The following is a 12,185-nucleotide window of genomic DNA, read 5'->3' on the forward strand; positions in this document are numbered from 1 at the left end:
ACCCTACTGAGTTCTCCCTACACCACTTTACACTTGCACAAAGAATCGTTTTTCCTGTACACTGCTATATATTTGTACCATATAGTGTCCAGGCATATTTGGACATATTTTAAAACCCACAATGTAATGCAAATTCCACTTAAATATGAACAAATATTAGTTATTGTTAATGTTTTAGACAAATATGGGTTAATGACAATTACATTAGGGACTTTTATTTTGAAAACGTCTAATTCCGTGACCCGGAAGTTTTTATTTTAGTGTTGCTGAGGAGACGCTGATGGGAAAAGGTAAGTAAAAAAAGGTCCGACTTTGATTCATAGCTTAATTTGTTCACTTTTTAAATACATTGCTAAATGTTGCCTTGCAAGGACAAGTCCATTATATTTACAGTCCTGAAACTAACCTACCAATGAAGACCGCGTGCACGTGGTTAAAATATGTTCATTGTTCGACTCTAGGAGGCTAGATATCTTACCTACCTAGCTAGTATTGCTAACAGCTAGCTGGCTATACAGGCAATTGAACCCGAAAACATGATAGCAAATACTTAACTTCTCTGTATGGTAGTTTCACATCTTCTCAAATCGTTGAGTGAAATATTCATAGATACTTCATCGTTTCGGTCTTGTTGCATCGATGTATACACTGGCACGCGAACGTTAGTATGTGGCTCAGAACAGCAGGGAACACTGGTCCTGAATGCCACGGGGGCCTCTTGTTTTTCCATTCACTTGGTAACCTATTTGCTTTAGGTCTGGGAGACCAGGTGTGTTGCATTAGGTAAATGGCCTAGTGTTTGATGCGGCGATTGAATTGATCTGGTGTTGGTTGACAACCCCGCAGTCGGGCCCGGTGTTGTGCCGAAAATCTCCCCTATGTCGCCCGTACTTAAATCCGCTACTTATTTTGTATTGGTCTATAAATAAATATTTTTGCCAAAATTCTTAATCTGCCTTATTCGACCAGTATTTTTGTAATTGTAAAGATAATAATTCAGCCATTCTGAAATGTCTATTGCTTGCCAACATTTTACTTCCTCTGTTTAATATAACACACATTTATTAATTTCGGTTGCCTATGCATGCATTTTGTTCTATAGAAAGTATTTGACTCTAGCCACAAAATGAAGGAATTTAGAAGGTCGGGGGATTCTGGCAGGGGGGAGATTTTCGGCACATCACCGGTCCTCGCCATTCTGCCGCCCCTAGGAAAGCACCAAAAATTGCCGCCGCTCCTCCTATCCCCGCAAAATATAATAGTGTCGGCCGCAATGCAGTTTTATAAATACCTTTCCATGCCACATAGGCAGCTGTATTGGCATTATTAGCCCAGTCCTGAATCCTGACCAAAGTTTAAGACTAATAGTTTTGTCTCTCTGATCAGCATATCAGCTACCCAAGTATATCGGGAGTTATTTTGAGCTCATTTGCAATGAGAATCATTGTGTTTACACATCAGGGAAAGCAAAGTATTTTTTGTTGTTGCTATGACTAGCTCGTAAAAAAAAGCACGAATAGACCTACAATTAAAATCACTGATTTATTATAATTTAGCCCAAGGAGTGAAACTCCCGGTCAATAGCCTACTTTCATTCCATATCGTCCGTTTCATTTCGACCTGACCTTTTTTTTAGTATATGGTGAAATTGAAGCATATTTGATACGGCACCGTTTAGGCTATTTGATCAGCGACACGTGCATGATGTAGAAAAAACAGTGTTTCACTTAACATTGTCATAAATATGGTCTCCAGTCTGTAGGCTATAGAAAGACCACATATGCTGCTACTCTTTCTACTATAGGCTACATGATTTATATTAGATTACTTGAGTGGTGGTGGAGCGCGGCGTCTCTCCAACAGCACCCTGGAGAGGCGCGCTGGGCATGGACAAGATAAATATTTTGCGCTCCTGACTTTGGCAGAGTTGTCAGACTTTATGGCATTACTCAATGACATTGACCTCAATCTCAAATTCACTATTGAATGTGACAATAAACGTGTTCATTCTCATGTGGATTGAGAAATCAAATGGAACCCTATTTACAACTCTGTATAGAAAAGAAACGGACAGAAGTACTATATTACTAGGGGGCAGCTTCCACCCTGAGCCATTAAAAAGAGGACTTCCAAGAAGCCCGTTTTTCAGATTGCGGCGCATATACGCCACTCCACAGAGGACAATCTGGAAAAAGCAGCGGAGGTGAACAATAGGTTTCTAAGAAGAGGTTACTCTCCACAATGTGTGGATGAAACTCTTAATTTGGCAATGGGGAAAACATGAGATGAACTGCGTCAAAAAATACCCGCTAGAGCTAAAGAACACTGTAATGTTCACCACCACATATACTTTGAACTTGCACAATGTGGGAGATGCTGTCAAGAAACACTGGTATCGGACCCAGCTTTGCCAGCTGAATGTAAGAATCCACCACTTACTGTATATAGGAGAGGTCGCAATGTACGCGATAAATTGGTCCAAGTCAACTGCCAACCACAAAAGAAAATCAGCCAAGCTCTCTTACGCCCTCTTCCGAATGGTAGCTATAAATGCAGAGGTTGCGCACAATACAACAATATGATGAAGTGTGAATATTTCTTCTACTCACATACAGGAAAACAGTTCCAAATTAGTGACATTATTATGTGCCCCCCCCCCCCCCTATGTTATCTACATGATTAAATGTCTATGTGGGCTGTGCTCTATAGGTAAAACCTCTTTTTCTCTCAAACAGAGAATCTTTGAATTTAAAAGTTAAATCAGGACATATGACAGGGATTATCCAGTCCCAGTTCATTTTAATTTTTTTTTGTGGCGTAGAGAAAGTTAAGATATCAGACAGGGGAGGAGATATTAATACAACTCTGAGTTAAAGGGAATGTTTTGGGATTTTCACCCTCCAGACATTATTTCCTAGAGGTCTACATGATGAAATGCCTATGTATGTTATGTTGAATTATGAACTATATTATGAACATGAATTATGCCTCTATTTCAGATTACTCTGATGTTTTTCTTGCACTGTTCCCAGTGATTTATGAAAACTTGCTTGGTAGGTCGATGTCCTCATTGTGGTTTTACAGACGTGTTTAATACGTTTTATGTACACACTTTATTTGAGTATTTATGAAATGCATATTGTTGTATTTTGTAGCACTTATTTGTTCTCCCTCGATTCCAACACCATTCGATGCGTGGAACGGATGTGGGTGGGGCCAGGTCTACATAAGGGTACTAATAAAAAAACTCACAAAAGCCCTAACGAAGGCTGTGAGGCCGATACATAAAGCTCAGATGAAGGCTGTGAGGCCGATACGTAAAGCTCTGACGAAGGCTGTGAGGCCGATACATAAAGCTCAGATGAAGGCTGTGAGGTCGATACGTAAAGCTCTGACGAAGGCTGTGAGGCCCATACGTAAAGCTCTGACGAAGGCCGTGAGGCCCATACGTAAAGCTCTGACGAAGGCCGTGAGGCCCTTACGTAAAGCTCTGACGAAGGCCGTGAGGCCCATACGTAAAGCTCTGACGAAGGCCTTGAGGCCCATACGTAAAGCTCTGATGAAGGCCGTGAGGCCCATACGTAAAGCTCTGATGAAGGCCGTGAGGCCCATATGTAAAGCTTATTAAAGATCAGGGATACGATCAAGAGCAGTGTGCTGGTTTCTTATTTTTTTCCTCATTTTTATTAAACTCTTACCATGCACCTGCAAAAAAAAGAGCTCAGATGCGCGAGAGCCTTTTACATGTTGAAATAGTGCATATGCCACTGGGTGAAAAGTTTTCATTTTTTTGGGGCAGAATTGTGTGAGGTGTAATGCATTGTTGGAGGTGAGTCTTGGTCAGTTTAGCTCTGAAAATTCCGTGCTAGGTGGCAGCCTTATCCTGCCTACCCTTTGGCACTCCAGGAACAAATCAATAATTATTGTTTAAAAAAAAAACCCAAAGTTATTATGTCACTGTGGGTAACAAGTCAACAAGGCATTCTGGGATTTTCATTCCCCTTCTCTGTGTGATTTTATTTCAGGAGAGCGAGGCCATGTCCTACATACCTCCTGTCTACCCTGGAGGCAGCACAGCACAGCTTTATTTTCATGTGAGCATCAGCACATATCACACAAGAGAAGTGTGCAGAGTGTTCGAGACCTTGGAGGAGCTAGCTGGCTGACCAGTCGAAGGTTGCCACATGACTTGAGTAGGACAATATGAGTCGAGAGAGGGAAACGTTGTTGGATGAAATCGAATTGAGTTTATATACTTTAACCGAGGACAATTTACGTTACCTGTGTGAACGTATTGGAATAGGAGGCAAAGGAAAGACTCAACGCTCATTGCGTCGTATAGTAGGGGAATATTGTGAAAATGTCAATCTAATGGAATCAGATGAGCAGGGAATGTCTCGGTTACTCCAACTGAAAGAAGACATCAAAGGAATACAGGCAGATGCCAGAGGTGTGCCCACGAGTCCCAGCCAATCAGCGACAGCAGAGGTGGACACCTCACAAGCAAGCTGCGACGGAGTACCGAATGAGGAGGGAGGATCTCGGTTGCCTAATAACAGGAAGTTGGCGGATCCAGCTCCAGAGTGGCTCATTATACCAGAGCAGAGGGAGTCACTAGATCCTGATTGTGACAGTGGCACACAGTCTTTGCAGCAGGAGGCAACAGTGCTGCTGGAGGACTGTAGGTTTATGCTGGGGAGGAGATTCAACATCAAAGTGGAAGAACAGGAGGAGATGATTTCGGTCTTTGCTAATGAAGGTATGAATTAGAGAACAGGTTGCTTTTAAGATGCCACATTGCAGGGCGATGATGTCACATTGCAGGGCGATGATGTCACATTGCAGGGCGATGATATCACATTGCATGATAATGCCGATTTGTGCTCATGTTCAAAGTTGATCTAGTGGAGGGAGGGTTTCTCACTGCTCAACCGACGTGAGTTGAGGTGCAACCAAGACATTTGATCATCATTTGAGAAGGAAAAATGCGCAACTCTCGCTCACCATTTAAAAAAATAAAAAAAAACGTCTTATTATATTTAAACAACTATTAAGCTTGACGTTTTCAGCCTTCGTCAATGGCCTTGATGTTCTGATGAAGGTCGAAACAGCAAGCTTTTAAAAGGAAAGATTCGCCCCTTTTTTGACTGTTCTATTTTCTCCCAGGGTTATTTCATGTGTTCATGTACATCTGAGCTATTCAACTTTTCAAGCCAAAATGGGTGAATCTTTCCTTTAAAAAGTTAAAATATGTTTTTAATGGTGAGCGGGTGTTGCACCTTTTTCAAAGTTGATATTGTGTAACTTGTTGCAACTCTGATATGTTTTTCTGATGTCATTCATACAGGAGAGGGTCCCGAGTCCTCCGACTCATCAGTGGAGACATTATCTACACCAGGCGAGAAACACCAGGAACGTGACAAAGCAAAGAGATCTCACCACAGCCCTCAACGTAAGGCGAGATCCACAAAACGATCACAGCCTAAACGGCACCTGCACACACACTCTGGAGAGACGTCATCCCACTGTTCAGGTAGCAAAGAAAGTTTATCTTCTGTGAGTTCTTACCAATGCCCTGAATGTAAGAAGATATTCTCTAGTAATGCAGGTCTTCAAAAACACTTGCGATTACATGTTGGAAAGAGGCTTTTCCAGTGCTCACAGTGTGACAAGAGTTTCATAAAGAGTAAAAATCTTTATCAACACCTGCCAGTGCACTCTGGAGAGAAGCCTCACCCTTGCTCTGACTGCGGCCGAACGTTCTCTACACCGCGGTATTTAACTAAACACAAGCGTATACATTCGGGGATTAAGCCTTTCTGTTGCCCCCATTGTGACAAGAGATACACCAGATCAGATCAGTTGAAAGTTCATATCATGACGCATACTGGGGAGCGGCCTTACCAATGTGGTCAATGCGAGAAGAGTTTTAAAATGAAGGCAAATCTTAAAGAGCACCTGTTATTACATGAAGTAAAGATGTCTCACCGCTGCCCTGACTGTGATCAAAGGTTCTCCGCTGAGGAAACTTTGAAGGAACACATGCGGTTACACAAAGGAGAGAAACCTTTCCACTGTCTGCAATGTGAGAAGAAGTACAGTACTTCAGATGAGTTGAAAGAACATATGATGTCTCATACTGAAGAGAAGATTAACTTCCGACTCGTTTCTGAGAATAGATCGCCAAGTTCCAGAAATGTAGAAGAACAATGTCAGGAGACGGCCCATACGGTTGACAAACCTGACCTCGGCTCTGACTGCGGAACAGATTTTGCTCAACAAGACAAGCTGGTAAAACACCAGCAAACACACACTGGGGAAAGCCCAACACACATTGCCGAAAAGCCAACGCACACTGGGAAAAAGACTCACTACTGCCCTGAATGTGGGAAAAAATACCATAGCACTTCACACTTCAAAGAACACCTGCGTTCACACACTGGTGACCGACCTTACCAGTGTTCTCAGTGTGAAAAGAGTTTCACAAAACAAATCCATCTTAAGCGCCATATGTACTCACACACTGGAGAGAAACTATACCGCTGTGGAGATTGCAATTTATATTTCCTTAATGAAATCGAATATAAGAGACACGAGCACATCGGAGAGAAGCCTCACCACTGCTCTGTCTGTAGCGTTCGTTTCTCTTTATTAGAAGATCTAAAAGCACATGAAAGGATTCACACAGGAGAGAATCCTCACCACTGCTCTGAGTGCGGGCAAAATTTTGCTACAGCGGGATGTTTAAAGAAACACAAGCTTTTGCATTCAGGAGAGAAACCTTTCCACTGCCCACAGTGTGATAAGAAGTACACCAGAGCGGACCAGTTAAAAGATCATATGAAGATACATTCTAAAGATAAGCCTTACGAATGCGCTGTTTGTGCAAAAAAATTCCATGATTCTAGGCAATTAAAAGTTCACCAGAGAGCAGTGCATGTAGCATCTTCTTACATTTGCTCTGACTGTGGAAAGAGCTTTGGTCTACTGGGCAACCTTAATGCCCACCAGCGAACGCATACTGGGGAAAAGCCTCACCAGTGCCCCGTCTGCGAAAAGAGGTACACAAAACGATCACATCTTAAAGAACACATGCGTATACACACTGGTGAGAAACCTTACCAGTGCTCTCAATGTGAGAAGAGTTTCACAACACAAACGGGTCTTAATCATCACCTGTACACACACACTGGAGAGAAGCCCCGCCACCACTGTCCAGACTGTAATGAAAGTTTTACGTCTTGGATACCCTTTAAGAGACATAAACAACAACATACTGGAGAGAAGCCTCACCTCTGCTCTAACTGTGGTCTTAGTTTCCTCATAGAAGAGGACTTAAAAGCACACGAAAGGATTCACACTGGAGAGAAGCCTCACCACTGCCCTGACTGTGAAAAAAGTTTCTCTTCAGCAGGTAATTTGAAAAAACACAAGAGGTTACATACGGGAGAGAAACCTTTCCACTGCGAGCGTTGTGACGAGAAATTTACAAGATCAGATCGGTTGAAAGTTCATATGATGTCACATACGGGAGAGAAACCTTTCCAATGTCCCGAATGTGATAAAAGCTACAATAATTCGACCCAATTGAAAAATCATCAGCGAATAATACATAGGGGAGAAAAACCGTACCTTTGCTCTGACTGTGGAAAGAGCTTTGGCAAACTAGGTAACCTTACAGAACACCAGCGAACGCACACTGGGGAAAAGCCTCATGTCTGCCCTGAGTGTGGTAAACAGTTTGCCCACGCGAAACACTTAAAGAGACATCAGCGGGAACATACGGGAGAAAAACCGTACCAATGCCCTGACTGTGAGAAATGTTTCTCCCGGGTAGATTATCTAAAAACACACCAGGTGACACACAGGCCTCCTCACATGCGCTCTACTGTAGATAAACCCTATGGCTGCTCTGACTGTGGGAAGCGTTTCGGGCAGATCTCTGGCCTTAGAGCACATCAGAAAATCCACACTGGAGAAACTCCTTATGACTGTACTGGGTATGGAAAGAGTTTTGTAAACCTGTAAAATCGAAAGATGCACAATCAATTGGACACTAGTGAGAAGTCATACCACTGCTCTGACCTGTGGGATAAACGTTGATCAGGTGGAAACCTCTTGAGACACCAGGTCACTCCTGAATTGGCTGATATGAAGGCATTGACAAGGAGTGGTGAATGCCATTTTACATTGACATTTTGAGTCATTTAGCAGACGCTCTTATCCAGAGTGACCTATAATTAGTGCATCCATCTTAAGATGGCTAGGTGAGACAGCCACATATCAGTCGTGGTAGATTAAGTACTTTTTTTTCTTAAAGTAGCTATCAGCAAAGTCAGTGCTAGTAAGAAAAGAGGGGGGGGGGGGTGTGGGTGTTGGGGAGGGAGGGGGGGGGGGTGATACTCTTTCAGATGTTTTCAGAATATGGGCAGTGACTCCGCTTTCCTGACATTAACTGGAAGCCCCTTCCACCATTGGGGTGCCAGGACAGACCAGAACGATCACTGTGCTGCCACATATTGACTTCTACCTTTTGCATATATGGACTTTGATGTTGGTCCCCTTTTTGTAGTTAGCATGTAAATATACTGTTTAGTTAGCGTAGGAGGATGTTTAGTTAGCGTAGGATGATGTTTAGTTAGCCTAGGATGATGTTTAGTTAGCCTAGGATGATGTTTAGTTAGCCTAGGATGATGTTTAGTTAGCCTAGGATGATGTGCAATCACAATACATACGCTACAGGTCTCCTACTGAACTGATGATCACTCTAACCAACAAAACATAACAAATAGATGTTGTGTGTTTTTGTGTTGTGGTAACAACAAAGATTTTAGTCTGTAGTTGTAAATGTCTGTTTGGTCAATTATTCAAATTTCAGATAATAAAGACAATTTTTCAATGACTCCCTGTCCTTTACTGTGAGGTTCTTCACACTCTGCACACATTGACTCCCTGTCCTTCACACTCTGCACACATTGACTCCCTGTCCTTCACACTCTGATACATTGACTCCCTGTCCTTCACACTCTGATACATTGACTCCCAGTCCTTCACACTCTGATACATTGACTCCCAGTCCTTCACACTCTGATACATTGACTCCCTGTCCTTCACACTCTGATACATTGACTTTCTGTCCTTCACACTCTGATACATTGACTTCCTGTCCTTCACACTCTGATACATTGACTCCCTGTCCTTCACACTCTGATACATTGACTCCCTGTCCTTCACACTCTGATACATTGACTCCCTGTCCTTCACACTCTGATACATTGACTCCCTGTCCTTCACACTCTGATACATTGACTCCCTGTCCTTCACACTCTGATACATTGACTCCCTGTTCTTCACTCTCTGCACACAGTGGAATAATTGGACCTGTACTGGGCCGAGTCAAGCAGAGCTGTACTGCACTGGCCCGGCTACACATCCATTGCTTGAACCGTCGTAGTCTCCCATTTGACGTCAGTTAACAAATCATGTGAAGGTCTACACTCATTTCAACTGAATCAGGCTCTGTTGGTGTGTTTAGACAGGCAGCCCAATTCTGATCTTTTTTTCCCCCACTAATTGGTCTTGACCAATCAGATCTAAAAAAATAAAATAAAAAAAAAGGTCTGATGTGATTGGTTCAAAAGACCAATTAGTGGAAAAAATATCAGATTTGGGCTGCCTGTCTAAACGTAGCCTTGAGCGTAAATCATAGTCCAGAGTCCCGTCGTGACAGAGCTACGTGACTCTGAGACTACCATTCGCGTGGGACACAGCCCAAATTGCGCACCTCTCCACAATTCCCAACCAACGCGTCTCCGGTAAACATCCTCTATTTATTAGAATGTGTTGACCGTTGGAGAAATTGAGCTGCTCTGAGAATATGAACGATGGTCCAATATTTAACACCAGTGGAGACTGCTGAGGAGAGGACGGCTCATAATAACGGCCGGAACGGAGTGAATGGAATGGTATCAAACACATTAAAACCATGGAAACCATGTGTATGACACCATTTCAGCCATTATTATGCCGGAGTGTCTGGTCTGAGGTTTCTGCTCCACTTGATTGATTGAATTAAGGTCACTAATTTGTCAGGAATTCACCTCGCCTGCTGGTCTATATCTACATTTAATGGAAAAACTGTAAATCTGTAGACACTCTGCCCTCCGTGGAATGAGTTTGACGTCCCTGCCTTAGACGCTTTTAAGTGTAAATCATATGTCACAGGCTGAGATGGGGTAGTCTGGCATCTTACGGTGACATAGTTATGCGGCTCGGAGACCATCATCCACGGGGTAGAATTAAAGAATGAAATATTCCAACATTCTAGAACACTGCTGTGCTTACATGTTTTGGACTATGATATTACTGTCTGGGCTCCTGAGTGGCGCAGCTGTCTAAGGCATTGCATCTCAGTGCTAGACGCGTCACTGCAGACTCCGGTTCGATTCCAGGCTGTATCACAACCGGCTGTGATTGGGAGTCCCATAGGGCGGCGCACAATTGGCCCAGCGTCGTTAGGGTTTGGTCGAGGTAGGCTGTCATTGTGAATAAGAATTTGTTCTTATCTGACCTGCCTAGTTAAATAAATGTTAAATATATATATATATTTTTTTATACAAATGTCTCTAAGAAGCCTGTTATTTTGACCACCAGATGGCAGTGTTGACTGTCGCTGTGACCAATCAAGTCATCTGACCGTATCCTCGCAGCACGACTAGGAAAACAGGTCGATGTAGGCTGCAAGCGTCTTTTAATTAGTTTACTCGGTGGATGTTAGGGTCCAGGCTCAATGTGAAACAAGGACACTGTAAAACGACTCTCCAGACAGCTTACCTGAATCCACAGCCAATTCAGTAGTTACCATACAATGGAGAAAAAAAGTGAAGGGCACTCGAGCAACATCAGTCAAGGTGCAACCAAAACATAATAAACAACGAATAACTGCAGTAAAAATAGAAAGTATTACGTGCACCAGAGGGATGAGGGGAGTTCAGTGATGAAGAGCACTAAGTCACCCTCCCAGATCAGCTGATGAAGAGCACTAAGTCACCCTGACGGTTCTAACTACCTCCCTCCCAGATCAGCTGATGAAGAGCACTAAGTCACTCTGACGGTTCTAACTGCCTCCCTCCCAGATCAGCTGATGAAGAGCACTAAGTCACCCTCCCAGATCAGCTGATGAAGAGCACTAAGTCACCCTGACGGTTCTAACTGCCTCCCTCCCAGATCAGCTGATGAAGGGCACTAAGTCACTCTGACGGTTCTAACTGCCTCCCTCCCAGATCAGCTGATGAAGAACACTAAGTCACCCTCCCAGATCAGCTGATGAAGAGCACTAAGTCACTCTGACGGTTCTAACTGCCTCCCTCCCAGATCAGCTGATGAAGGGCACTAAGTCACTCTGACGGTTCTAACTGCCTCCCTCCCAGATCAGCTGATGAAGAGCACTAAGTCACCCTCCCAGATCAGCTGATGAAGAGCACTAAGTCACTCTGACGGTTCTAACTGCCTCCAGATCAGCCGATGGAGGACAGTAAGTCACTCTGACGGTTCTAACTACCTCCCTCCAGATCAGCTGATGAAGAGCACTAAGTCACTCTGACGGTTCTAAATGCCTCCAGATCAGCCGATGGAGGACAGTAAGTCACTCTGACGGTTCTAACTACCTCCCTCCCAGATCAGCTGATGAAGAGCACTAAGTCACCCTGACGGTTCTACCTCCCTCCAGATCAGCTGATGAAGAGCACTAAGTCACCCTGACGGTTCTAACTACCTCCCTCCCAGATCAGCTGATGAAGAGCACTAAGTCACCCTGACGGTTCTAACTACCTCCCTCCAGATCAGCTGATGAAGAGCACTAAGTCACGCTGACGGTTCTAACTACCTCCCTCCAGATCAGCTGATGAAGAGCACTAAGTCACGCTGACGGTTCTAACTACCTCCCTCCAGATCAGCTGATGAAGGGCACTAAGTCACTCTGCCGGTTCTAACTACCTCCCTCCCAGATCAGCTGATGAAGAGCACTAAGTCACCCTGACAGTTCTAACTGCCTCCAGATCAGCTGATAGAGGACAGTAAGTCTTATGGAGGGGAGTTAGTTGCACCACTGTTTTCAATTGCTTCACATTTCTGGTAAAAGGCTCCATGGACTGATCAACTTTCCTGCGGTGATGCAGCTGCTGCAC

At 43.7% G+C, this 12,185-nt stretch overlaps 1 protein-coding gene across 2 annotated transcripts; it reads left to right on the forward strand.

Annotated features, from left to right (window-relative positions):
- The first annotated feature begins 250 nt into the window (after positions 1-250).
- LOC110505903 (uncharacterized) lies at positions 251-8,902 on the forward strand. 2 transcript variants are annotated; one of them, XM_036962860.2, is made up of 3 exons: positions 251-290; positions 4,026-4,759; positions 5,348-8,902. In XM_036962860.2, exons 2-3 carry the CDS (start codon positions 4,204-4,206, stop codon positions 8,026-8,028), a joined length of 3,237 nt encoding a protein of 1,078 aa, XP_036818755.2. In that variant the 5' UTR covers positions 251-290; positions 4,026-4,203; the 3' UTR covers positions 8,029-8,902. The 2 variants fall into 2 exon arrangements, with proteins under 2 accessions (XP_036818755.2, XP_036818757.2); XM_036962862.2 differs by lacking the exon at positions 251-290 and adding an exon at positions 2,998-3,053.
- The last annotated feature ends 3,283 nt before the right edge of the window (positions 8,903-12,185 follow it).

The sequence above is a fragment of the Oncorhynchus mykiss genome, chromosome 25 (genome assembly GCF_057628025.1).
Source record: "Oncorhynchus mykiss isolate SJ-2025 chromosome 25, ASM5762802v1, whole genome shotgun sequence".
NCBI classification, from domain to species: Eukaryota; Metazoa; Chordata; class Actinopteri; order Salmoniformes; family Salmonidae; genus Oncorhynchus; species Oncorhynchus mykiss.

Excerpts from the sequence above, each read along its gene's own strand:
- LOC110505903 (XM_036962860.2), top strand. The coding sequence starts at position 4,204 with ATGAGTCGAGAGAGGGAAACGTTGTTGGATGAAATCGAATTGAGTTTA. Across the intron at positions 4,760-5,347 it reads TTCGGTCTTTGCTAATGAAG|GAGAGGGTCCCGAGTCCTCC; the intron begins GTATGAATTAGA and ends TCATTCATACAG.